This window comes from Sphaeramia orbicularis, chromosome 10 (genome assembly GCF_902148855.1).
Source record: "Sphaeramia orbicularis chromosome 10, fSphaOr1.1, whole genome shotgun sequence".
Classification (NCBI taxonomy): Eukaryota; Metazoa; Chordata; class Actinopteri; order Kurtiformes; family Apogonidae; genus Sphaeramia; species Sphaeramia orbicularis.
Genome location: NC_043966.1, coordinates 52,271,379 through 52,297,557, shown reverse-complemented (window position 1 = coordinate 52,297,557; position 26,179 = coordinate 52,271,379). Strand labels below are relative to the sequence as shown.

At 38.7% G+C, this 26,179-nt stretch overlaps 2 protein-coding genes across 4 annotated transcripts in view; one reads left to right on the top strand and one right to left on the bottom strand.

Moving 5' to 3' along the window:
* The window catches only part of pld7 (phospholipase D family, member 7), a 33,578-nt gene extending 19,471 nt beyond the window's left edge, over window positions 1–14,107 (bottom strand). The window contains exons 1-3 of one of the 2 annotated variants that reach the window (XM_030145537.1): window positions 14,033–14,107; window positions 13,688–13,853; window positions 8,873–8,968 (exon numbers count right to left, since the gene is read on the bottom strand). In XM_030145537.1, coding sequence (XP_030001397.1) covers window positions 8,873–8,968; window positions 13,688–13,837 — 246 coding nt within the window. In that variant the 5' untranslated portion in view covers window positions 13,838–13,853; window positions 14,033–14,107. Of the gene's footprint in view, window positions 1–8,872; window positions 8,969–13,335; window positions 13,590–13,687; window positions 13,854–14,032 lie in introns of those variants that run through there. The other variant, XM_030145538.1, reaches the window with a different exon arrangement.
* Window positions 14,108–15,677: 1,570 nt separating this feature from the next.
* gpr137 (G protein-coupled receptor 137) lies at window positions 15,678–21,702 on the top strand. 2 transcript variants are annotated; one of them, XM_030145544.1, is made up of 7 exons: window positions 15,678–16,097; window positions 16,326–16,375; window positions 16,650–16,890; window positions 17,341–17,490; window positions 18,841–18,966; window positions 19,057–19,169; window positions 21,373–21,702. In XM_030145544.1, the coding sequence occupies exons 1-7, from the start codon at window positions 15,702–15,704 to the stop codon at window positions 21,467–21,469; spliced, it is 1,173 nt and encodes a 390-aa protein (XP_030001404.1). In that variant the 5' UTR covers window positions 15,678–15,701; the 3' UTR covers window positions 21,470–21,702. The 2 variants fall into 2 exon arrangements, with proteins under 2 accessions (XP_030001404.1, XP_030001403.1); XM_030145543.1 differs by having other exon boundaries at window positions 17,341–17,509; window positions 18,779–18,966.
* Window positions 21,703–26,179: the final 4,477 nt, after the last annotated feature.

The window sequence follows — 26,179 nt, the reverse complement described above, 5'->3', positions numbered from 1 at the left end:
GGATACAGGCAACAACGGTTCCCAAACCAACTAGGCTGTGAGACACCTACACCTACACCTCTCTATCTCCTCTCCTCCCCCTCCCCTGGAGCAGAAGTCATACACATGCTTACTAACCCATATTCTGCATCTGCACATCAGCTGTCCAGGGTAAAATCGTTGTATAAGCCGCGTCGGAGTATAAGCCGCAGTGTTTAACGTGTGGGAAAAAATAGCGGCTTATAGTCCGGAATTTACGGTATATATAGGCTAACATCTTCATTTCAGATGTCAAAAAGTGTTTGCGGCTCCCAGTGTTGTCTTTTCCGTGGAAACCGGGTCGAAATGGCTCTTTGAGTGTTAAAGGTTGCCGACCCCTGGTCTATACTGACATCACACACCTAAGCCAAGTACACACTCGCATGTTTTAAACAGTTGTCAATGATATCTTCAGGTTTTTAATGGTAAACAACTTCTTGTCATGGTAGATTCAGAAGCTACAAATGCGGTTTTATCAGGAACAGAGGGTTTTACTCAGACGAAAATTATCTGATAAACCCATCCTTTCCAAAGCAGCCAGTGGTGAAACAGTCAGAGTATTTCACTAACCCAATGTTGTGCTCACTGTCAGACACCTTTTGTTTTTTTTTTATACATTCATTTTTGTTTTCAAAGGCACCCCCCCCTCCCACCCCTTTTTTTTTTTTTTTTTTTTTTTAAATCTCCTGGCCAGAGATTTTATGGTTAAACTGGGTATCTCTTTGTCAACGATGGGCAACAATCCTTCAACTTCATTGATACATCACCAGTCTCACACTTATGCATATGAGTGGCACTTATTGAATTCGGCCCTAAATCTCAGCTTGACACACCTAGCAGGAGTGCTGTCACCAAAAACCTTAGACCGTATGCCACCAACTGCATTACATTACTTTTTAGGATCCAACCTTAACCTCAATTCAACCACTGTTCACAGTGAGAAAATCGACACCTCACGTCTCTTGCACATCCTCGCTCACAGAGCTAATAGGACTTAGGTCCCACAGCAATGCCAAGCCTTTTTGATCACTGACTGGCAGCCCTCACCATCAGTTTCCGTTCTTCCAAATTTCAATGTGCTCTATCCTCCTGAGAATATTGTACCGCACAGCTTATTCAAATGCGTTCATTACTAAGAACCAAGTTAAAGTCGTCCCAGAAACGAAATGATGCACTTACCGTTTCCCCCTTCACATGTGCCTGATTTTGATCTTGAATCAATTCCTGATATGCAGTTTGGACCTCACATAAGTACGATGTAGGTCTGATTAAAAACTGCCCTCCAATCCATATTGCATTTAAAATCTGATTATCACCCAGTTTGTTTTCAGTATCCTCTTAGACAGAAAACCATCAATGGTATTAAACTAGTTTTAGCCCCTTCCTTTGCACTGGAGTTATGGTACCCGCCCCCATCTCACCTGTATGCTCACCCATTTTTCCTATGAAGGAAATTGGAGAAAGTGTTCACCCTTGAGCGGAAATTGTTGCTTTTTAAGAGCTCTGTTGTGTTGTGCCATGGCTGTGATAAAATGTTTGTATTGCATGTTTGTGGTTTTGTTGTTCTTGTTGTGTGAGTAAGGTACCAGTACAAGTGTTTGTGTGGATTTTGGGTGTTGGTTTAACTTGGGGTGATACCTCAGGGTTGCCTGAGGGATGCTTGAGGTTTTGACGTCACTGTGAAAATAGTGTTTGTGAATGTAAAGTAACGTAAACTGATCAGTTGTTTCATTTAAGTGTACTTTATATTTGATAGAGCAAATATATGCAAAAGGATACATTCATTCATTCATTATCTGAACCCGCTTTATCCTCACTAGGGTCACGGGGGTCGCTTGGAGCCTATCCCAGCTACATGGGGGCGAAGGCGGGGTACACCCTGGACAAGTCACCACTTCATCGCAGGGCTGAACATATAGAGACAAACAATCACTCTCACATTCACACCTATGGACAATTTAGATTAACCAATTAACCTATCAATGCATGCCTTTGGATGGTGGGAGGAAGCCGGAGTACCCGGAGACAACCCACGCAGACACGGGGAGAACATGCAAACTCCACACAGAAAGGTCCCACCCCCATCGACTGGTGTTGGAATCGAACCCAAGACCTTCTGTCTGTGAGGCACCAGTGCACCACTGTGTCGCCTGCAAAAGGATACAGTATAGGAAAACATGTGAGTCTGAATTTTGTTGTGAAAGTGTAAAGACACCGATGGGCCTAAACGTTTATAGTACTGTAATTTCTTTATATTTTCTTACTTAACATTCGTGTTTTGCGACTGTGACATCTGCTTAGATGTGAATAATTGTGATTTGGGTATAACACTACAATGACATGATGAATTTCCTCCACAGATCCCGTGTCTCAGAAAATGCTGAGGCGTATAGGGCCACGAAGAACGCCTCTCACTCCTCCTCTCCCTTCCTCTCAGTCTCACTCTCATACACACACCACTCACCCCCCCCCCCCCCCCATCGACTCTCTCTTGTCTCTCCAAATGTTTTTTGTCTCCGTCTGACAGGTTAGCCTTACTGGTTGTGCCACTAACAACATCCACAAAACTAACAAACAGGTATAAGCTGAACATCCACCACCAGGAGACATCACTCCTACATCCGCACCTGAAGAAAGAGCCTGGACACAGCTGATGGTCGTCGTACGGGATAACCAACGATCTCAAGCAGCGACCCTTACTGTACTGATCATTTTCTTTTCTCTCCTTGTTGTTGTAATAGTTATCCTTGTATTCTGTAAGGTTCAACGTAAATGTTAAGTGTTAATCATGGACAGACCTAGACCATGGCACCCGTTCCGGGGGTTTGGATTTTGTGGCCTCAGGGGCACCCTGTGTTGCCTCATTCTCCTGTCTTTTTTCATAGTCGTTCCACCTTTATTCTGGTTAGAAAAAAACCCTCTGCCCCTACTCCTACTCCTGACAATGCCACTACGGTAGTGAACACAACACATAGAACGCCGCAATCAGAGAACTGGGTAAATCTGCCTCATCACAGGCAATCTGTCACTCTCTGTGCACTCTCTCCCTAATTTTCCTCGATAACTCCACTGATAAAGGAAGTCATGCCAAAGCCAGTAAAGTCACCCACGTCAGCCACTTTCCACCGTATGGTCTGTGTCATGGTACAAACCAAATGTTTAAGAATCCATCCCATGTGTAAGTTTTCCAATAAAACCACCCAGCAGAGCTTATGGCTGACTCGTGTTGTAAAAAGTGTGTCCTGCACTAAAGTTCGTCTTCTCATATTTAACAAAATACGAAAAATAAAGAATAAAATACATACAAACTTAACCACACAGTCCGAGCACAGCCAGGAAAACCGTGAGCTCCTCTCGGCTCTAATGCCGTATGCCCCCCAGGCACGTAGCACCCCCCAGCTCACCTGAGCATCTTAAAGCTACAAGCTTTTATATTTATCCTTAGCAACTTGTCTGTACATTGACATAAAGTAACCAAAATGCCATGAGCGTGCAAACAATAAAGCAAATATTATATTACAATCGTGTAACACCCTTTTTTAAATGCAATTAAATTATAAAATTTCTAATCACTAATTAATAACAGAACTGAAATTGCTATTTATTTTACAAACCATGCATACCATGTTTCTGCCGGTTTTCCTACCCTCAGTATGTTCCTTGGTAATTCCTTATGTAAAAGGTGCATGCCACAGAAGGCCTGCTCCACAATACTGGAATATGTATGGTGGTGAATGTAGCATCCCCGGTTGAATGATGGTCTCCACTTTCCAACTGATGGTTTATGAAAATCTTTATTTTATAACACTGTAACTCTTAAAACTTTGCTCTTAACACACCATAAGAGCTAGGAAGGAAATAAAAAACAAAGGTATTACGATAACATTCAATCCCTTTAAGACTTAAAATATTCCAATAATATTTAATCACAACGGAAAACATTTTACTGTTAATTAAGGCTGAAATCTGAAAACGAATTAACTCACTATTCAAATAAAGTTATGAAATGACCCTTTTAAAACATTTTTTAGCGATTAGTGACAATCTCCAAGTAGAGTGCTATAGTAAGAGGCCTACAACATAAATTACACAAAAATGTGCAAATTGCAGATAAACTAGTTTTGAAAGCTTTCTCCCACATTCAAATTTACTGCAGTTATTGGAAAAGAAATCTTACAGCTTAAACATGAATTTCCTCTTATTAGCTATTTTAATTTAGCCACAGAATAGCAATGACAACAGAAGTTCGATGTGCCGCAGTTAGTATGACAATTTCACTAACATACACATACAGGCCTACTCAAGACAAACTCTGAAGACTTCTACAAGCAAATTCTAATGGGACTCAGTGTTGCACACAGATGACATAAACACTGACAGTCCTTGTGCTTTTCCAGCCAGGTGCTAAGTAAACAAAGTATAACTTTTACTTCGTCCAGAAGCAACACTTGTACATATTCACCGTTATAAACGTCTTTTCCAATTAAAAGACACTGATCGTCTAATGACCATTTTTTATTCTGAGGACGAATGAGGAGAGTATTTTTTCCACAACAATTGTTATAGCTTATTCAGTTGTTTTTTGTTTTAATGTCTGCAACCATTTACTGAACTGCCTTTTATCGATTTTGTTTTGCATTTCTTTAACGATTGAGGCCTTAATTAACTTAATTTTTATTTAGTTTTTTAGGACAAAAGGTCTGCACCTGCAAAATAATCTACCTGGCCAAAAAAGTTCCCACCTGGATTTAACTAATCAAATAGGTAATAAGGAGATCCTTCTGCAGTAATTACTGTAGTGATGAACAGGGCTCTAGACTAACTTTTTGACTTAGGAGCACTGGTGCTCTCAACTCCAAAAAGTTGGGAGCACCAGCAAAAATCTAGGAGTACCACTATAAAGTTGGGGCCAAAGCAAAACCCTTGTGGATATATCAAGTAATACCCTTACTGATCAATGTTAACAACTTGGAATAAGGTGTTTGAATAGATTACAAAAGAAAAAAACATAATTCTGCTGCATTAAAGTCCTATATTGATTGGTAGAAAAGAACTTTGTGGTATTCTAGGTGGTTCTTAGGGATGGAGGACAAATCACACAATTTGTTACAGCCAACTGCTTTATTCCACAGATTTTCAGTCATCACTGATGATGTCAATTTAACTGATGACAAATAAATACTTAAAAATAATACCTGCAGCCTGTGGTCTTAGTTTGTACTCACTCTGTGACACAGGACCATGACACATGACTGTTGTACCATACATTACATGGTGACTAAGCACCTGATATGTTCACTCTGAGAGCACTAATACTTATAAACACATATCATACAGCTACATGATAGACTCATATCAGCTCAAACTAGAACCATACATGGTGACTAAGCACGTGGTCTGCTCTCTCTGAGAGCACCAATACTTACGATTAAAAAATACTTCCATTTGCTTGCTAACTGTGCGGGGTTTCATGGTTGATTTTTTATCCTTATCTGCGCCGTGATTTGCCAATTATAGTCAGCTGATCGTGTAGCAAGTTGATTCGTAAACCATGATCAGGTGACTCTCAGCACGTATGACATCATGGAAATAACCATACCATTATGTTGTCGGTGGCCCTACTGCCAGCCAGTGCGCTTCCAGGTTCACGCAAGCGGGCGAATCGCAGGAAGTGTAACATTACCGGCACGTGTCAGCCGGCAGGGGAGTTTATTTGATCGCTTGTTTATGCCGGTGGGGCGTTTGTTTTCGTGCTTGAGTCAGCCAGTGAGGCGTTGGGGCTTTTTTCCAGCACTCCTGTGCATGTGGCTTTGTTCTGCAGCCCATTATCGAGTTGCAGGCCTATAGTTTTTGCTTAAAGCTATACCGTATGATGTGGCATTTTTACACTTTTCTTTTGTCATCTTAAAATGCTACTAATAAGCGTGTGTCAAACTAAAATGTAAAAGAAATCCACCAGGTTTTGAAACTCAAAAATGTTTAATTCTCATATATTGCTCATATTTCTGATAAAATTCTGACCAATCATTTTATTCGGTCCGAATGAAATAATTGGCCGAACCTGACTGAGCCTCCTGTCAATCATCCATTATAGCCATTCAGCATCCGATCCATTACCGCTGTCTACCTCTGAATCTGACGCTTCACTCGCGCTGCTTCTCCTGTCACTGACCACAGTCTACTGTTTAAGGATGTGAATGGATAGAACTGAAATGCACATGTGGAAAGAAAAAACAGATTTATTAACAGAAACAACAACTAAGGGGAACAAACAAAAGTCTGATTAATGAAGGATGGAGATAAAAGTCCGGAAGTCTGGTGTACTGGACTAAACAGACAGGTCTGCACAAAGCTCTGCTTTTATGACCGTGGGACTCATACACGTACATGTGTTTGGTGTCACACAGTGTAGGATTATGTAGGATGATAAATGTATGGATTATGAAACTTCAAATGTCCACAGAAAATTTGTGGAGGCCACGTGTTCACAATGCACGTGCCGATTGCCTGGGCACCTCATCAGCTGAAGACACTGACCCAGCGCTGCACAGACCAGACCCTTAAATACTGGGTCTACTGATGAAACAGGAGCCGCGGCAGGTGGATGATGTATCTGATTACTGAGGGAGGGGTCCAAGGACACGCCAAAGCGGACCGGACCTCCACCTCCACCTCCGCTGCCACCACGCACATCAGGTAAGAGGAAAGTGTCAGAGCTCAACGACGCTGAGGAATTTACATGCAGTTCTATCAGGCCACCCTCTGCGTTGGATTTCGATGCAGAAGGGGTTCCCCCTGCGTCAAACAGTGCTGCTACAGGACTCTGACCATGCATCGATTTCTGACGACTTGGGATGAGACTGTGTTGCTCAGGCAGGGGGAAGCGGGCGGGGCTTTGGAGGAAGGCGGGTTGTTCATGTTCAAACTTTTACTAAGTGCTGTGAGAAATGCCACATCGGTAGGTATAGCTTTAATTTTTGATAGTCGCACCAGTGCGACCATGATTTCTGATTAAGTCGCACGCCCAAAATTATTGGCGAATATGCGCCCATTTCGGTCGCAATCAAGAGCCCTGATGAATGTTTTTGATGCAACAGTTTCCTTAACCCTAACTGATGCAGTGAATAGGCTCTTGTTTCTTAAAACAACCATCAGTTTGATAGAGAGCATAAAGACTGGACTGTGTTTCAATGGAAAAAGGTCATGTGGTCTGATGAGTCCAGATTGACCCTGTTCCAGAGTGATGGACACATCAGGGTGAGAACAGAGGTAGATGAAGTGATTATTGATTTAGGGGCGGCCATGGCTCAGTTGGTAGAGCGGGTCATCCAATAACCGAAGGGTTGGCGGTTTGAATCCCGCTCTGTCCTAGTCAGTCCGTTGTGTCCTTGGGCAAGACACTTCACCCTCCTTGCCTCCAGTGCCACCTACACTGGTGTATGAATGTTTGGTGGTAGTCAGAGGGGCTGTAGGCGCAAAATGGCAGCCACGCTTCTGTCAGTCTGTCCCAGGGCAGCTGTGGCTACAGATGTAGTTTACCACCACCAGAGGGAGAATGTGAGAGCGAATGAATAATGGGTCAATAGTGTAAAGCGCTTTGGGTGTCTAGAAAGGCGCTATATAAATCCAATCCATTGTTATTATTATTATTACCCATCATACTTAGTGCCTACAGTACAAGCCTGTGGGGGCAGTGTTTTGAGCTGGCGAAAATTTAGTTGATCAGGTCTAGGTTTGGCAATATTAGCCTACATGTCCAAAAGATTATGGCAAGCTTACTGAAACAATGCAATAGCTAATGCATGCTGTAATCAAAAGTAAAGGGGGTATAAAAATAGAGTGTGTAGTGAGAGTATTTTGTGAAATAGCCACATGTAAAGATTAGATGTATTGGCAAAATCTACGTGCACTGGATGTGATTATAGTAAAAACAGAGACTTGATAATATGGACTTACAAACACTAATGAATAGGGCTGTAAGAAAATATCGGTTCTGCAATATTTGTGATATTTCATTTCACAATACTGTATCGATATTAAAAAGTACTGTATCGATATTTTTACGTATTTATTCAAATGCAGATATTGTGGAGGTTCATTTTAGTTTTTCTTTCTTGTTTATATTTTATTTGTTCTTATTTAATGCTTTTATTAAATAATGGTAGTTCCTTTGTTGGGATTGCACAAAAATAATGCTCTGATGTTTGTTCTGAACTAATAAAATATGAACATTTGAGCAGAATCTTAAACTGTCATGTCTGTAAAACAGAATTTTAGTTTGAACACAGGAATATTTTGTAATATAGCATTAGATCCTGTTCTGATAAAAAAACGTGTTTAGAATTTGTGCATATTTCTAGTGTAATTCAATTCTTCCAGGAAATCATCATTTAAAAAAGAAACAAAACCAATAAAAAATTACCTTTTTAACAGTATCATGATATATCATATCGTGATCCTAGTATTGTGATTTGTATCGTATCACCAGATTCTTGCCAATACACAGCCCTACTAATGAAGACAGTGGACTGGAGCTCCCACCACTAATGATCAATCTCTCTTTATTAATTTAACTAATGCTACAAGTTAAAAAAAAAACCAAAACACTGTTCCTGTGTAGTGTAAAAGATATAAACAAACTTCCGTCTTTGTCTGCTGCTGTTTCCTGGTGATGATTACGCACTGCTGAACTAAAACAACCCCCTTATTTCATCTCATCACAGGGCTGCACTAAACACCACACCCAGACATCTGAAGAGGTCGTGCTCCTCTTGCCAACAGCAGACAACAGTCACACAAATGGCTGGAGGTGTGTTTGTTTGGGCTTTCCTAAACAGGGTGAATTACAACCTACCGTCACATGTGTCTCCTCAGCAGCTTCCTCCTGCTCAGCCTGGGGACTCACATGGCTCTCCATCACCATGGACTCGGAATCGGACTCATCTGTCTCCTGATGGGGATAAGATCAGTTCGTTTTATTCTTAGTAAAAAACACCAAAAAAACCCAAAAAACAAAAACAAAAACAAAAAAAACAAAGACACACCCTTGTACTTAGATCAGTAGTTACACATGTGTGGTGTTGGTGAGTCTACCACATGCTTCGTTCATCACAGACTGCAGAGGATTGTTTTAATCTAAGCCACAGGTGTCAAATAGGCGGCCTGTGGGCCAAATCTGGCCCCCCGCCAAAGGTTCCATTCCGGCCCGCAGGATGAAAGTGCAAAAATTAACCTGAACAGTCTAAGTTGTCCAGATCATTTTGGTTCAGGTTCCACATACAGACCAATGTAATCTCCAAAATAACAACACAATAACCCAGAAATAATGACGACAAATTTTCTTTGAGAAAAATTATGTGGAAGAAATGTAAGTGAAAAAAAGATTACACTGTGAAAATATTTACATTTCCAAAATTATTCTTTCACTATAAAATCCAAATAAATACATGAATAACTAGAACTGCGAGCAGTTATGAACGGGGGCCAAGCCTCCCCGCCCACTCGGACCCCAGGCCCCACAGAGCCCACGGAAGTCGTCCCCGAAGGACGTGGGTCTGGGGCTGAGCTGGTGGAGGCTGGGCCCCGTTCATAAGGGTTTACAGTTGGAGTTAGTATTCCACCGTCTGAGCCGCTGTATTCACTGGAATGGGACAAATGCACCAGTAGAGTGGAAGGAGGAATGTGTGGGACTGGGATTAGTTGGAATAGATTACACTCACGTTGACCAATCATTACTAAACTGTACAGCTGGTCTCAGGAGTGACCCCACATCATACTCAACAAATTACATAGAAATCTGTAAAGGCGTTTACGAGATAAAAATGTTACATATTTTCACTGCCCAATAGAGGCTAACATTCATCAAATTCAGCTCATACCCTCACAGTGACATGTCAACCAACTATCTTATATTTAGTGTTGATAGCATTTAATTTGTCCGAGATATGTAACAGTTAACATTTTTTTAACTACCTACAGAAATTTATTCATCAATAATTTTCAAATTTTTTGACCGAACAAAATCCTTTTGGTAACTTAGTATCATGTCTATGAGAAGAGCGTACATGCTAAGATTCAAGGAGATTGGACCAAATCCCAAGTAGGAGTTTGAAAAAGTAGGTTTTCCAGTTTTTGCAATTTTGCCGGTTAAAAAGTCGTCCCCCAAATCTGCCTGACCATGCCCATGTGATTCAACCCTATTCAGGGAATCTGAGGATATGAGGTTTTTTAATATGTGACATACAGTGTGTTAGTTATAGACCAAAATGCATATGCCTTGGTTCTATGGCCCCCTGCTGGTGGACATATATAATTGTTTGCGTCTCAGTTCCGTGCAGGGGTCTGGACCAACCCTCCAAATGTCAGCGCTCTACCATGTACGCTTTAGGCTGCAGGAACAGTTGGAGCCGGATTCCCTGCATTCACTGGAATGGGACCAATGCATTAGGAATGCAAAAGGAGGAATGTGTGGGAATGGGATTTGTTGTAATAAATTACACCCACATTGACCAATCATTACCAAACTTTACAGCTGGTCTCAGGAGTGACCCCACATCATGCTCACTGAATTTCTTGTGAATCGGACCAACTTTTTTGTGACTTGAAATTTCTCTTTTTATAGCGCCCCCTATTGTGCGATTTGTACCAAATTTGGTACGGAGCCTCTGGCTGACCTCTAAAACAAGTATATTAAGTTTGATGTTGATAGCATTTATTTTGAGAAAGATATGCAACAATATGTTTTTTTTAGCTAGCAAAAAAAATTGTTCATTTATAACTAGCACATTTTTTACAGCAGCAAGCTGATTGTGATAACTTTAGATCAGAAGCCTCTGGAGATTGTCTGTGCAAAGTTTGAAGCTAATGGGGCTTAAACCCTAGTAGGAGTTCGAAAAAGTATGTTTTCGATATGTAGCGACTTCGAAAGTAAAATATGCAGTGGAAGTGGGTGTGGCCTATGTCAAATAACTCATCTCTTTCCAAGGAATACAAAGATGTAAAGTTTATGAATGTGTCATTTAAAATGTGGAAGTTAGAGGCAAAAACGTGTATTTGTCTGTTATAGCGCCACCTAGTGGAGTACATCCACAGTTTTTGCTCTGGTAGATCTGTGTCCTATTCTATAGGGTCCATAGAAATTTCACAGCCCTCAGCAGAACAGTTCAGCTGTAGGAAATGTTTGTTGTTTAACTTGTAATAAGCCACGCCCACATTGTTCAGCCACACCCACTTTCAAGATATTGCCTTAAGAAGGGCCCTCCATCATACCCACCAAATTTCGTAGAAATTGGTGCAGCCATTTCAGAGATATAAATTTTCCACATTTGCAGCGCCCCCTAGTTGCCAACATTCACCAAATTTGGCTCATACCCTCACAGTCACATGAGAACCAAGGATCTAAGATCTGGTGTTGATAGCATTTACTTTGACTGAGATATGTAACACTTAGCATTTTTTTAGCTAGCTACTGAAATTTGTTTGTTTATAATTTGCACATTTTTTGACTGAAAAAAATTCTTGTGATAAGTTTAGATCAGGTCCATGAGAAGATTGTATGTGCCAAAATTCACGCAGATTGGACAAACTCCCAAGTCGGAGTTCGAAAAAGTAAGTTTTTCCAATTTTGCGATTTTGCGGGGGAAAAAGTCATGGCGGAAATGGGCGTGGCCTAGCTCACTTGATTCATTACTATTCAGGGAATCTGACGATATAAGGTTTTTGAATGTGCGACATACGGTGTGGGAGTTATAGATGAAAACGCATTATCCTTGATTATAGCGCCCCCTGCTGGTGAATATATGCGCATTTTTGCATCTGAGGTCCCTGCAGGGGTCTGGACCAACCCTCCAAATTGCACCGCTGTGCCATGTACGGTTTAGGCTGCAGTAACAGTTTTATCGGCGGAAAAATAAAAAGAATAATATTGATGATGATGATGAATAATAATAAAAATCCGTACAAAAACAATAGGGTTCCACAGCACCGCTGGAACTGTGGAACGCGTATGCTGGCATACGCGTCCCCCAGTCCCCGCGGGCTTGGCCCCCTAAAAACAAAGATGAACAACCCGAAATGTGCAATTTGAACAACATTCTGCCTGTTACTAAATGTTTTGTGCATTTATGGATCCACTGTGATCTGTAGTTGTGTTAATAATAACGGATGGAATATTGTAGAAATTGTTCAAATTTTAGTTCCAAACTCCAAAATTTTCACAATATTCTGCCTGTTACCAAATGTTTATGTAACATTGTGTGTAATGTACATGTATAAATAATAAGTCGAGGCATAATATTGTTAAAATTGCACTAATTTTTCAAATGAAATTTCAGTTTTTTCAGGTTATTCACATCTTTTTTGTAAAATGTAAATATTTTCATAATTTAATTGGGGGTTTTTTGTACTAAAACAAAAAGAAAAACTTGGATTTATCATTATTTACAGGTTATTAAGTCATTATTTTACTGGTCTGGCCTGCTTGAGATCAAATTGGACTAAATATAGCACCTGAACCAAAATGAGTTTGACACCCCTGGTCTACCACATGCTCCGTTCATCACAGACTGCAGAGGATTGTTTTAATCTAACCCTTTGTTAAGCAGAATGGAAATAAATATAATTTATTGGGCCATGGTTGCATGGAATGGATTTCCAGGGTTTCTGTTGTTGGAAAATAACAGAAAATGTTTTTTAAAAGAAATTAAAACTTTTCTTGTTCACACAGCAGGCATGAAATAGAAAGAGTATTGATAATATTGAAAGATGTCTTATGATTTGTATCAGACAGCTATTGTTTGGTGAAGGAGTACAAATGTATAGTAACAAATGTATAGTATGTATTTTGTTTGTTTAGTTGTATCAGACAGCTATTGTTTGGTGAAGGAGTATAAATGTATAGTAACAAATGTATAGTATGTATTTTGTTTGTTTAGTTGTATCAGACAGCTATTGTTTGGTGAAGGAGTATAAATGTATAGTAACAAATGTATAGTATGTATTTTGTTTGTTTAGTTGTATCAGACAGCTATTGTTTGGTGAAGGAGTATAAATGTATAGTACTTATTTTGTTTGTTTATTTATTTTTATTGCACTGGGCAGTTGTATATGTCCCGTTTGTGTGTGTGTGTGCGTGAATGGTGTAAGATTAATGTAAATAATTAAATTGTAATGTAATGTAGAGGAGACCCCAGGAAGAATAGAAACTGATGATTCAGTTGCTAATGGGGATCTTAATAAATGAAATGAAATGAAATAAATATAACTAAAGAGTCATATTTTTACTCAATGGTCATAAAGAAAGCATGAAACACAACTCACCATTATGCGGCAACTTGCTATGCAATAACTTTGGCTGGAAGCAACGGTTCACGTAGGATGTATTTTAACTCTTAATAGTCAAACTTCCCAGCTCCACATATAAACTACGTAATATTAAAGTGACTATAACAATAATTACGGCTTAGTTTCACGTTTTAAAATACATATAATGTTATCTTTTTTCCTCTTTTTCTCCACTTAGCCCGCTAACCTAACGTCGCTATCGCTGCAGTTAGCTAGGAAGCTACGTGGCCGACTGCGAACTTTTTAGCAGCAGCAGCAGCAGCAGCAGCGGGGGAAAGAGGAGGGGGAGGAGGTGGAAAAGCTGAGTAATAAAAAAATAACTACCCACCTCGAACGTAGCAGCCGGCTTCCCCTTCAGGCGGGTGGACCTTCTACTACTACTCCTCCTCCGAGTCACCTCAATGCCCGGTGTGTACTCCTGCTCCTCCGCCGCCTCCCTGGGGTGGAGGTGCTTTCTGGACCGCAGCACCACTGGCATCTTTAATAATGCAGTTCTGTGGGTGACACAGTGGCGGATGAGCCCGGACTGGACTCCGACGAGAGCAAAAAAAGGCACGTTTATGTGCGAACGTAACGCTGCTGAGTGTAGGAGCAGAAGCTGTACCGACAAAACTCAGCTCTGGGCAGTTAATACAGCCGCCAAAACAGTTTAACGAGTATTTTTATTTCCTACCTTATGTTAGTGCTTGGGTCTGATGTCAACGGCACGAGACATCACAACAAGAAATTGAAGAGACCGCGATTTCCTGTCGCCGCTGATTGGATGGTTGAAATTAAAACTGTACTAGCTCCGCCCATCAGACGTTACGCAGGTTTTGCCGATGCGGAACCGAAGGAGGATTAGGGTCAGAGAGAGCTGGGCTGGACGGACGACTCCAATAAGGTCTGTGTTTGTCTAAATGATAACTGACAATGCGTTTTCATAATGATTCATTAAGATATGAAAACACAAGACAACAACAACACGGTCGAGTAGGCTAACTTTCACGTCCGTGAACAAAATAAGTTAGCTTACGCAGTTAGCTAAGCTGTAGGATAGCCGAAATGCAATAACACGGGTGGTTGTTAATGTTTCAAAGAGCATAGAAAGATGTTATTCTAAACATTTATGTGTTTCAAAGGTCGGCAGCGTTTTGCTTACATGCCAGAATCAGTATTACACCATAACGTTTACACATTATACTTTAAACTCAGTCTTTAAAGTATACTTTGTGTTAAGATATTGCTAACTGAGAATATATACTATTATGAGGTGAAATTCAACTGCCATACTGTGAAAATATCTCATTTAGTATATGACATGAAAATATATAATGCTGTAAGGTGAAAACATCTTCTTATGCCATTACAATATTAAGTCATGGTAGGAAAACACCTTGTTATAACATGAAAACATCTCGTTACGTCACTGTTATAACATAGTAAACCCATCATAATAACATAAACTCACGTGATATCACATGATAAATGTGCATTTCTGTCATCATCATATCTTTTTCAGTGTTACTTCTGGTTGTTTTTGTTTTGTTTACGTGGTTGGCTCCAAAGCCTTTAAACTCAAAAGAAATGTCTGATATGGACATTTTTGGACATATCGCACAGTCTTGTGTATTAAATCTGTTGCTTAACTAAGATGAAAATTTAGCTTTTAAATAATTTGACAGTAATTATTTCGGATGCATTTTGACTACAGTTGAAGCTGCAGGACCTGAAATCAATTTTAAAAAACACCAGAATTAACAGACTGAATATAAATACAGATGAACTTGACACAGTGTCATGCTCTGCAGAGGAGCAGTAGAACTGTGTCCAGCTGGTATCTGAATCTGAACAGTGATTGGTTATTTCAGCTGTCAATCATATATTTAACGCTGTGTTTTGACAAAAACCTGCGTCAGAGGATAGATTTTCTACAGCCTGAAAACTCGGAGCAGGAATAGGTCAGATCAGACTATACAAATCACAAAAGGAAAATTCCTTTCACAAAAGTGAAAGGGAATTATGGAATTTTTATCCGGTGATGCCAAAAAACACTCCACAGCTTTAGTTCTCATGAGAGCTGACTCCATGAATGAGTCAGACAATTGCCAAATAATAATCCACAACTTCTCAAAGGACATCTAGTTCCAGCTCTAAATGTGTGTGTTTTCTGCTAAAATGTTGATTAGAAGAAACAGCTGATAAAGAGTTTTCTGACTGAGTTGTTGATCTCTCTGATTGTGTATTTCTGTCCTCAGGTCTCTGATGTAAAGCCTTTGCTTTGAGGGGACAACTTGTGGCCACTTTTCCTGTGATGATGTATAGTTTGTAGTCCGGTCAGCCACGCCCCCCACCCCCCATCAATGGAAGCTTTTGTCACGTCTCCCCCTTCACCTCATCCTCCTCCTCCTAACTCATCCACTCTGCCCTCCCCGTCCCCCCTGCGCCCGGCTGTCGCCCCCTCGGTCCAGCTTGGCTTCACCATCCTCTACACGGCTCTGTATGCTGGACTGTTCGTGGTAGTCTATGTACAGCTTTGGCTCCTCTTCCTATATCGACACAAAAGATGGAGCTACCAGAGCGTCTTCCTGTTCCTTTGCCTGCTCTGGGCTGCCCTTCGTACAACCCTGTTTTCCTTTTACTTCTGGAACGCTCTGGAAGCCAACCACCTCCCTGTGGCAGTGTACTGGCTGCTGTACTGTTTCCCCGTCTGTCTGCAGTTCTTCACTCTAAGCCTTATTAACCTGTATTTCACTCAGGTAGGACTGGCAGAACAAGTTCTTACACCCACTACACTGACAATAAGAGAAAATCCAGGCTAATTTTAGATTCAGATTATGGAGGAACAGTTTGGTTACCAGTATGTAAGCATGGAAATTCCCTTTTCTGAGCAACCATTTCATTGCCAAACCGCAACGTTAACATACAATGGTGCTTTCACTTTCATTCTCAATGTTGTGCTTGTTTTTTTATTTCTAATACCACAGGTATTACTCAAAGTGAGAGAGACTTACAGCTCTGAAGTGCACAAAGGACTGTAAGTTTCACAAAAAAAACATTAAGAAATTCAGAGTTCATGTTCAGTTCAGGCCATAGACTGTATCTAAAGAAGAACCATGCCATGCTGCTTCCTCTCATTATGTAAAAGTAAAAGTGAGCGGTTTGCTGCAGCCAGTCACCAGGGGAAGCACAGATGTTTTCGCCTCATTTTTGGAAGTTCTCACCAGGACCATCTTAACATACAGTCTGTGGTTTGGACTCACATGCAGACTTGTGTAGTGTCTGTTTCTGATCTCTTGTATTTCTTTCAGCTGGTTGGCTCGGTGTGTGTACGGCGGGCTGTGCACCATCTTCCTCTGTGTCAACGTGGTTTGTGCAGTTCTCGGAGACCGGTCTAGTAGCAGTGGGTCTTCAAAGTGGACTTGGAGCCTGGTTCTGGTTCGAGTTCTGGTCAATGATACGCTGTTCATCCTGGATGCAGTGTTACTCGCAGCCTCGCTGTTGTTCCTGACTCGACACTCGCGCACCACCAGTCCCTACCTGATGAGCAAGGTACGTCAGCGACCTGAATGGTATAGATAGATAGATAGATAGATAGATAGATAGATAGATAGATAGATAGATAGATAGATAGATAGATAGATAGATAGATAGATACTTTATTGATGCTGAGGGAAATTCAAGTATTCAGCAGCTTTCCATACAGCACAAGAAGACAAAAACAAACAGACCAGAACACAACACAACAGTGGGTTAGTAACCAGGTTGAAATTAAGGTTAGTATATGTACTCTAAAAGACACTTGCTAAAGAACTACAGTAAAAGAGCTTCCTGTACAATACTGTAAATAAAGAGTTCCAATTGTATTTACACATTTCAGGGCAGTGATATAAAGTGAAACAGTGATTTAAGTGTAAAATGTGTGTATAAGAGCTAAAGGAGGCATGAGGATCTAAGTGTTCCTGTAGACTCAGTCTAATGGTATGGTGTTTGTGTGTGCAGGGGACCACAGTGTGGCAGACAGCAGTACTGGGAGCTGCGGTGATCTTACTGTTTACCAGTCGAGCCTGTTACAACCTGACAGTCCTGGTTCTGTCCCAGAACCACCGGGTGGAGTCGTTCAACTTTGACTGGTACAATGTCTCTGACCAGGTAAATGATGCTCTAAGTCAGGGCTGTCAGACTCATTTTAGTTCAGTTCCACATTCAGCTAAACTTGATCTGCAGTGGGCCGAACCAGTGAAATAATAACATAATAATATATAAATAATGTCAACTTCAAACTTTTCTCTGTTTTAGAGCGAAAAAAGTAAATTTACATTATGAAAATATTTACATCTACAAACTATCCTTTCAAACAATGTGATTAACATGAACAAACTGGAAAAATAAGTGTAATTTTAACAATATTCTGCATCAGTTTATCATTTACACATGTTCATTATAACTTACAGATCACAGTGGATCTACAAACCAGGGTTCTAATAGTTTTGGATTTTTCATTATAGTTAAGTTTTATTTAGTTTTGACTTTTTTTTCTCTAATTCAGTTAATTTAAATTTGTTTTTAGAGCAGGTTTGCTAGTTTTTATTAGTTTTGATTTTTTTCTCCTAAATTTTCAGTTAAGTTTTAGTATTAGCTTTAGTTTTTTTCATATTTTTTTCTCCTCTTCGTTGTATTCAAATCAATCCCAGACAGGACTCTGCTGCTTTAGTCTCCATGTTTCCAGGTAGAGTGGGAACCAGAAGACGACTGGAAACCACAAGTGAACACAAGTGACGGACCGTTAAATATCATATGGTGCAGCTAGCTAAAATTGCTAGAGTGAAATAAATTGATTTCATGTCAGTCTGACATTGACAAAAACGAAAACGAAGGGAATTTTATCCATAATTTTTATGTTTTAGTTAGTTTTGTAAGCACACTATACAGTTTCAGTTAGTTATCGTTTTTTTCTTTTAGTTATAGTTTTTATTTATTTCAGTTAACGAAAATGTTTTTTCAATTCTAGTTTTCGTCATTTCATTAGTTTTCGTTAACGATAATAACCTTGCTACAAACACACAAAACATTTAGTAACAGACAGAATATTGTTAAAATTGTACTTACTTCTCTTAAGACATTTCAGGTTGTTCATATTTGTTCAGGTTATTCACATTTTTTGCAAAATTCTACTTTGTTTTAGTGTAAATACATGAAAATATTTACATTTCCAAAGAGAAAAATTTGGAGTTGTCATTATTTATATGTCATTATGATAGTATTTGACTGGTCCTGCCCACTGGAGATTGAATTGGTCTGAATGTGGAACCTGAACTAAAAGGATTGTTAATAATAGTAATTTTTGCATTTCACAGATTCATCCCAAGGGTTGGATTGGACCCTGTGGCGGGCTGGATTTGGCCCCCGGGCAACATGTTTGACACCTGTGCTCTAAGCTGACATTTGTGTTGTTATCGCTCACAACATACACTGGATAACCGAGTGTGTGTGTGTTCACAGGCTGATTTGCAGAGTGAACTGGGTGACAGGGGGTACCTGGCTTTCGGGGCCATCCTCTTCATATGGGAGCTGCTGCCGACCGGGCTGCTCATCCTCATCTTCAGGGTTCGCCGACCTGCTCAGGAGGTAAAAAGTCTGGTTGAGAGCAAATAAACATGAATGTAAAAAAAAACCAAAACAAAACATGGCTTCAAATCTGCATTCTGGTCCTCACAGGTCAGCAGCATCAACCATCGGGTTCTACCTCGTCCATATTTCTTTGATGACCCTCAGGGCAGCGAGGATGATGCACCTGTCCCGTGGGCGCGTTCTTCAAATCCACATCCAAGGTACTGATGCAAGGTTATTATCGTTAACGAAAACCAACGAAATGACAAAAACTAGAATTGAAAAAACATTTTCGTTAACTGACATAAATAAAAACTATAATTAAAAGAAAAAATGATAACTAACTGAAACTGTATTGTGTGTTTACAAAACAAACTAAAATGAATAAAAATTATGGATCAGATTCCCTTAGTTTTCATTTTTGTCAATGTCGGATTGATACAAGAGTGATTTATTTCGCTCTAGCAATTTTAGCTAGCGGCACCATACGGTACTTCGCGGTCCGTCACTTGTGGTTTCCAGTCGTCTTCTGGTCCCCACTCTGCTGCTTTCTCCCAACTTTAGTCTCCATGTTTCCAGGTAGAGTCCTGTCTGGGATTTATTAGAATACGACGGTGAAGAGGAGAAAAGATATAAAAAAACTAAAACTAAACTAAGCATTTAGAAAAAAAATCTAAACTAATAAAAACTAGCAAACCTGCTCTAAAAACAAATTAAAACTAACTGAATTAGAGAAAAAAAAGTCAAAACTAAATAAGACTAAACTATAATGAAAAATCCAAAACTATTAGAACCTTGTACTGATGAAGAAACAAAGAAATCATCTTATATCTTGTATCTTGTGAGATTCACTGTGGATTAAAATGCAAATAATACAGATCATGATTAACAAACTAATCCAACAAATGCATATTTCTACTTTCTAATATTTCTAATAGTTTTATATTTCATCATGCTTCCAAAAAAAAAGTACTGCATCTCTCACAAGAACAAATAATATATTCTATAAATAAAAAATAATCATGTGCCTTGTGTTACAGTCCTTGTACCATATTTCTGCTAAAGATTTTTACATAAATTACATACATAATACACCTGTTTTCAGACATTATAAGGGTGTTACAGTTTTGTGATAACAAGAATAAAGAAGTAGGTCAGCTGGAAAATTTGTCAACTCTTGTAATATCAGGCCTTTTTTCTGAAGAAGCAAATGAATCGCTTATTGTGATATTATTACTATTTCTGAGAACATGTTTTTATTCTTGCAGTGCTTTCAGTTTCTCACTGAATTTTTATTATGATTTTTTGTCTTATAATATTAAAATTATTTGTGTAATATGGTGTTTACTTGAAAATGTGACTTTGTTTTTACATAATGACTTTTTTTCATATGTAAGGATGTAACGATTACCGGTATAATGATAAACCACGGTAAAATTGCAGATGGTTAGTATTACCGTTTAAATTCTAATTATCATGATAACTGTGTTTGATTACTGCACTTTTAGGGGAAAAAAACCCTAAGTAAAGATCTGCTTTTATGTCAAATATTTGAGTATAGTTTTAATTTATTACAATTTTAATTGTATATACCTAATATTTGGAACCAATATTCACTTTTAAAGTCTTTGAAAAGTTTCGTTGAGCATCTGTGTGTTATTTATGCAATAAATTATATACATTTTTCAAATTGGATTTTATATTTTTTTTGTGTTTTCTGGCCTTTTATGTTTTTATAGTAGGTGAAAGTGAAAAAAATAATAGGCAGATGATCTAGATGAAGTTGTGCTGAAAAAACAGATCCCAAACATGGGTATAGTAAACATTTGTTTCTATAGTATATAAAGGCAAAATCAGAAGGACTGAAAAACAGACAAAATAGGCTCAGACCACTAAGGGTTAATATTTGAATGTTTCTGCAACAGAAGGAACATTGTGCCAATTATTTTATTTTTAAATACACCTTGGTTAAATTATGTCAGTGTGTGTATCAGTACTTTTTAAACATTTTGAGCACAATTTCAATAATACTGCAATAATAATGATAACCGTGATAATTTTGGTCACAGTAACTGTGATATGACATTTTCATATGGTTACATCCCTAATCGTATGTAATACCAACTTTTTTGTCTGTAGTGTTCTGACATTATTCTTTATCTGGCCCTAACGTTTGGAACATATACAATACAATACAACATGTAATGGGACTTGTTCTTGGCATGCAGTGTTTGTTGACATATTATAAATGTGTATTTGTGGGCATGTTTTGGATCTTTAAACCACACGGTCAGTTAATGAACTGCCTTTCATTTGTTAAACACATTCTGTTTAAGGAGCTCCATATGTGACTTCCTGTGAGCTCTTCCTGTGTTGAAGTGTATTTTTCCAGCTGTACCATCAGTGCTCTTCTTTCCGTTTCAGCTGGTATGGATCGGAGACCACCCCTCTCCTGTTTGCCAGTAATCCTCCAGACCAGAGCCACCAGCACCACTCGTTCTACTCCACCCCACAGAACTGACCCCCTCCAGCCACGCCCACCTTCAGGGTCGCTGACATTCATTCATTCATTCATTCACTCCAGGCTGTCGGACCTCGACGTTTGCACTGAAAACCCTCAGGAATCGTCATTAGCAGACATTAAACATGCACCTTAAAACCCTGTCGTTCAAAGGGACCAGACTCATGATGCTCAGTGTTTGGTGGAAGACGCTGAGCATCATCTGACGTTCATAAACTAAAGTTAAAGCTCTTCTGTAAAAACGGCACATTAAGCTTTCTTCACATTCCTTACTCGATGAACTCACCTCATTACAGGGGTGTCAAACATGCGGCCCGGGGGCCAAATGAGTCCCCTCAAAGGTTCCAATCCGGCCCCTGGGATGAATTTACAAAGTGCAAAAATTCCACAGTCCAGGCTGTGGAACTCATTTTAGTTCCGGTTCCACATCCAGACCAATCTGATCTACAGTCAAATAATAACAGCAGAAGAACCGATTAAAAAGAATGACTCGGTTTGATTTGGGAAAAATAATATTCCATTATGTCTATAAATGATGACAACTTCAAATTTTTTGTCTTTGTTTTAGTGCAAAAAATAACATTAAATTATGGAAATATTTACATTTACAAACTATCCTGAAACAATAAAATGTGAATAACCTGAACAAATATGAACAACCTGAAATGTCTAAAGAAAATTAAGCACAATTTGAACTCTTTTCTGCCTGTTATTAAATGTTTGGTGTCTTTGTAGATCTGATCCATAATGCACATGGACAAATGAGAAGTGGAGGCAGAATATTGTTAAAAATTACACTTATTTTTCTTAAAAAAAATTGCAGTGTTTTCAGGTTATTCACATCTTTTTTTGTTTGAATAGTTTATAAAAGTAAGTATTTTCATAATTTAATTGGGTTTTTTTTTTTTCATTAAAACAAAGACAAAAATTTGGAGTTGTCATTATTTCTAGGTTATTCTGTTTTTATTTTACTGGTCCGGCCCACTGCAGATTAAATTGAGCTGAATGTGGAACCTGACAGAACATGAGTTGGAGACCCCTGCCTCTTTATCATGTGTTGTATAAACTTGCAGCGCTGGACAACATGTGGAACTGACAATCCTGATGATGGATTTGGTTTTGAAAAAAGGGAACTTGTCACTTAAGCTGCTCCGAGTGTATGAGAGAGTATTCAGTGATTCCATTTTTATGATTTTTTTTTTTTTTTTTTCATAATCGTCTCTTCAGGTATTTCCTGATAATGTCTACCAGCAAAGTGACAAAACGTTCCACATCTGTTGTTGCAGGTCTGTTTGCTACATTCCTCTTGTTGGTTTATTTATACATTTTCTTTCGAGCTAGTGAGAGCTGTCCTCTCTAATGTTTGTAATGAACTGGTTTATTTTACAATATTCTTATCCCCTCTGTATAATTGTATTTTGATAGAAGTTTAACTTATTGTATATTATAAATATTTTATCTTTTTAATCGTAGCTGCCGAATCTAAATGTTCCTCTCTTTGATTTCATCTGTTCCTGTTTACTCACATGAGTCACTCACCTGTGGCTTGAACTTTAGCACATGACTGACAGGAAATATGCAAACATGACAGTAATTTAACAAACAACTGAGTGTGTGTGCCCTGTTGCTTAGTAGAGAATGCACTGCAGGAGAAAAAAACTGGTCATGTGATCACCAAGGTTCTAATAGTTTTGGATTTTTCATTATAGTTTAGTTTTATTTAGTTTTGACTTTTTTTCTCTAATTCAGTTCGTTTTAATTTGTTTTATTTGCTAGTTTTTATTAGTTTTCTTTTTTTTTCTAAATGCTTAGTTTTAGGTTTTTTTTTCATATTTCTTCTCTTCCTCGCCATCGTATTCGCATAAATCCCAGACAGGACTCTGCTGCTTTCTCCCAACTTTAGTCTCCATGTTTCCAGGTAGAGTGGGGACCAGAAGACGACTGGGAACCACAAGTGAACACAAGTGACGGACCAAAAAGTGTCGTATGGTGCCACTAGATAAAATGGCTTGAGCAAAGTAAATCGATTTCAAATCAATCTGACAAAAATGAAAACGAAGAGAATTTTATCCATAATTTTCATGTGTTTTAGTTAGTTTTGTAAACACACAATACAGTTTCAGTTATATTTTTTTCTTTTAATTATAGTTTTTATTTATTTCAGTTAACGAAAATGTTTTTTCCATTCTAGTTTTGGTTCTTTGGTTAGTTTTTGTTAATGATAATAACCTTGGTGATCACCTGTGTCTGAGTCGTATGACACCACAGTGACTGCAGTCAGATCCGTAAACAGCGGCAGAACCTTGAACACATCACATGAGCGTGTTCTTCCTCTTCTCTGTGTGAATGTTGCAAAGCTGTGCCACATTCATCAGACTTTCCATTTGTTCTGTTGGCCGGTCTGTCCACTGTCTGTGCTGATGATTTGTGTAAGTCACCCTCCACAACAGCAGGTGGCGCTGACAGCTGATATCACCGACTGAAAGATTCACCCCATGTAAGTCTGTTTAGAAATTAGACCGTTTAAATAACTGGTGTCAAACATACGGCCCGGGGTCCAAATCTGGCCCCCCCGCCAAAGGGTCCATTCTGGCCTCTCATCATTGAGCAATTTTCAAAACTTCATCAAAAAATTCAAAATGACTGATCAGCCTCCAATTGGATCCACCTGTAGCTTAGAACAATATGTTGTATCTGACACAAAATTGTCCACATCCACTGTGGAATGTGGACTCTGTGGACATTTACATTTAACACTGAAAATCCCATTTACCACACATTTAAAATGAGAACTCAACAAATATTGATTGGAATTGAATATAATCTGACAGACACATGACTGGTACCAAGCTTCAACTTCTTCTGCTGTATGGAACAACCTGGAAACTGTTGAATTTAAACAGAAATAGTCGATCCACACATGCACACTGTTCAGGGTGCTTAGCGGAGGTCTGTGTTTTCTGAACACTTGTTTGTAAATGTAAACATTTACATGTAATTTGACCTTTTTACACTCAATCAAACAAAATCTGAGGTTTTCATTATAAGTTATCATGATATTCTTTTGCTGGTCTGGTCCACTTTAGATCATTTTTGTCCATACATCCTTCATTGTTGATATCTTGTGTCTAATTTTTGCATTTCACAAATTCATCCCACAGGCCAAACTGGGGCCTTTGGCGGGCCAGTTTTGGCCCACGGGCCGCATGTTTGACACCTGTGAAATAGAAGATCACATGAATTCTCCATCAAAAACATGACTTCATATGCAGTGAATTACGTGTCATTACAACTGAATACAAACGCTTTTGTCTACGTCAGAATGTGTCAGACTTCTCTTGACATGTTTGTAACATCATGGACTTTGACCATTTAAGTTTTAGGAGTTATTGTGTTTTTACTGCTGATGACACACACCGCTTTTAGTCTTGGAACTTGGTGCCACAGTCATATTCAATATAAAACATGATTTGTTTGTTTTTGCAGTAAATTAGCTTCATGGTCTCAGTCATACTCATAGTTTTCAAACTGTAGAAACCAGTCTGTCCAGCCTGGCTGTTCTCCAGCTGCTGTTTAGTCTGTTTCTCTGTTCCAAGGCAGTCAATCACAAACCATTAGTGCACACATTTTATACACCTGACCTTCAAAGTATTTCACAATCAGCAGAAAAAATGAAATATTCTAAACTGATGTCAAATCTGTACAGATGTATTAGTGTGTAGTTTTCATGTCACAGGCCAAGGACAAAGCGCTCCAGTCTGAGCTTCACTTACCAGTAGGGATGTAACGATTACCGGTATAACAATAAACCGCAGTAAAATTACAGACGGTTAGTATTAGCGTTTAAATTCTAATTCTCATGATAACTGTGTTTAATTACTGCACTTTTAGGGGAGAAAACGCCTATGTAAAGATCTGCTTTTATGTCAAATATTTGAGTATAGTTTTAATTTATTACAATTTTAATTTTCTATACCCAATATTTGGAACCAATATTCACTTTTAAAGTCTTTGAAAAGGTTCGTTAAACATCTGTGCGTTATTTATGCAATAAATTATGTACATTTTTCAAATCGGATTTTAATAATTTTTTTGTTTTTTGTCCTTTTATGTTTTTATAGTAGGTTAAAGTGAAAAAATAATAGGCAGATGATCTAGATGAAGTTGTGCTGAAAAAACAGATCCCAAACATGGGTATAGTAAACATTTGTTTCTATAGTATATAAAGGCCAAATCAAAAGGACTGAAAAACAGACAAAATAGGCTCAGACCACTAAGGGTTAATATTTGAATGTTTCTGCCAAAAGAAAGTGCATTGTGCCAATTATTTTGTATTCATTTATTTTTTTTAATACAACTTGGTTAAATTATTTCAGTGTGTGTATTAGTACTTTTTGAACATTTTGAGCACAATTTCAATAATACAGTAATAATACAGGGTGGGGAAGCCAAATGTACACTGAACATTTAGTTGTTTTTTCTCAGCAGACACTACGTCAATTGTTTTGAACCCAAACATATACTGATGTCATAATCATACCTAACACTATTATCCATACATTTTCAGAAACTTTTGCCCATATGAGTAATCAGGAAAGCAAACGTCAAAGAGTGTGTGATTTGCTGAATGCACTCGTCACACCAAAGGAGATTTCAAAAATAGTTGGAGTGTCCATAAAGACTGTTTATAATGGAAAGAAGAGAATGACT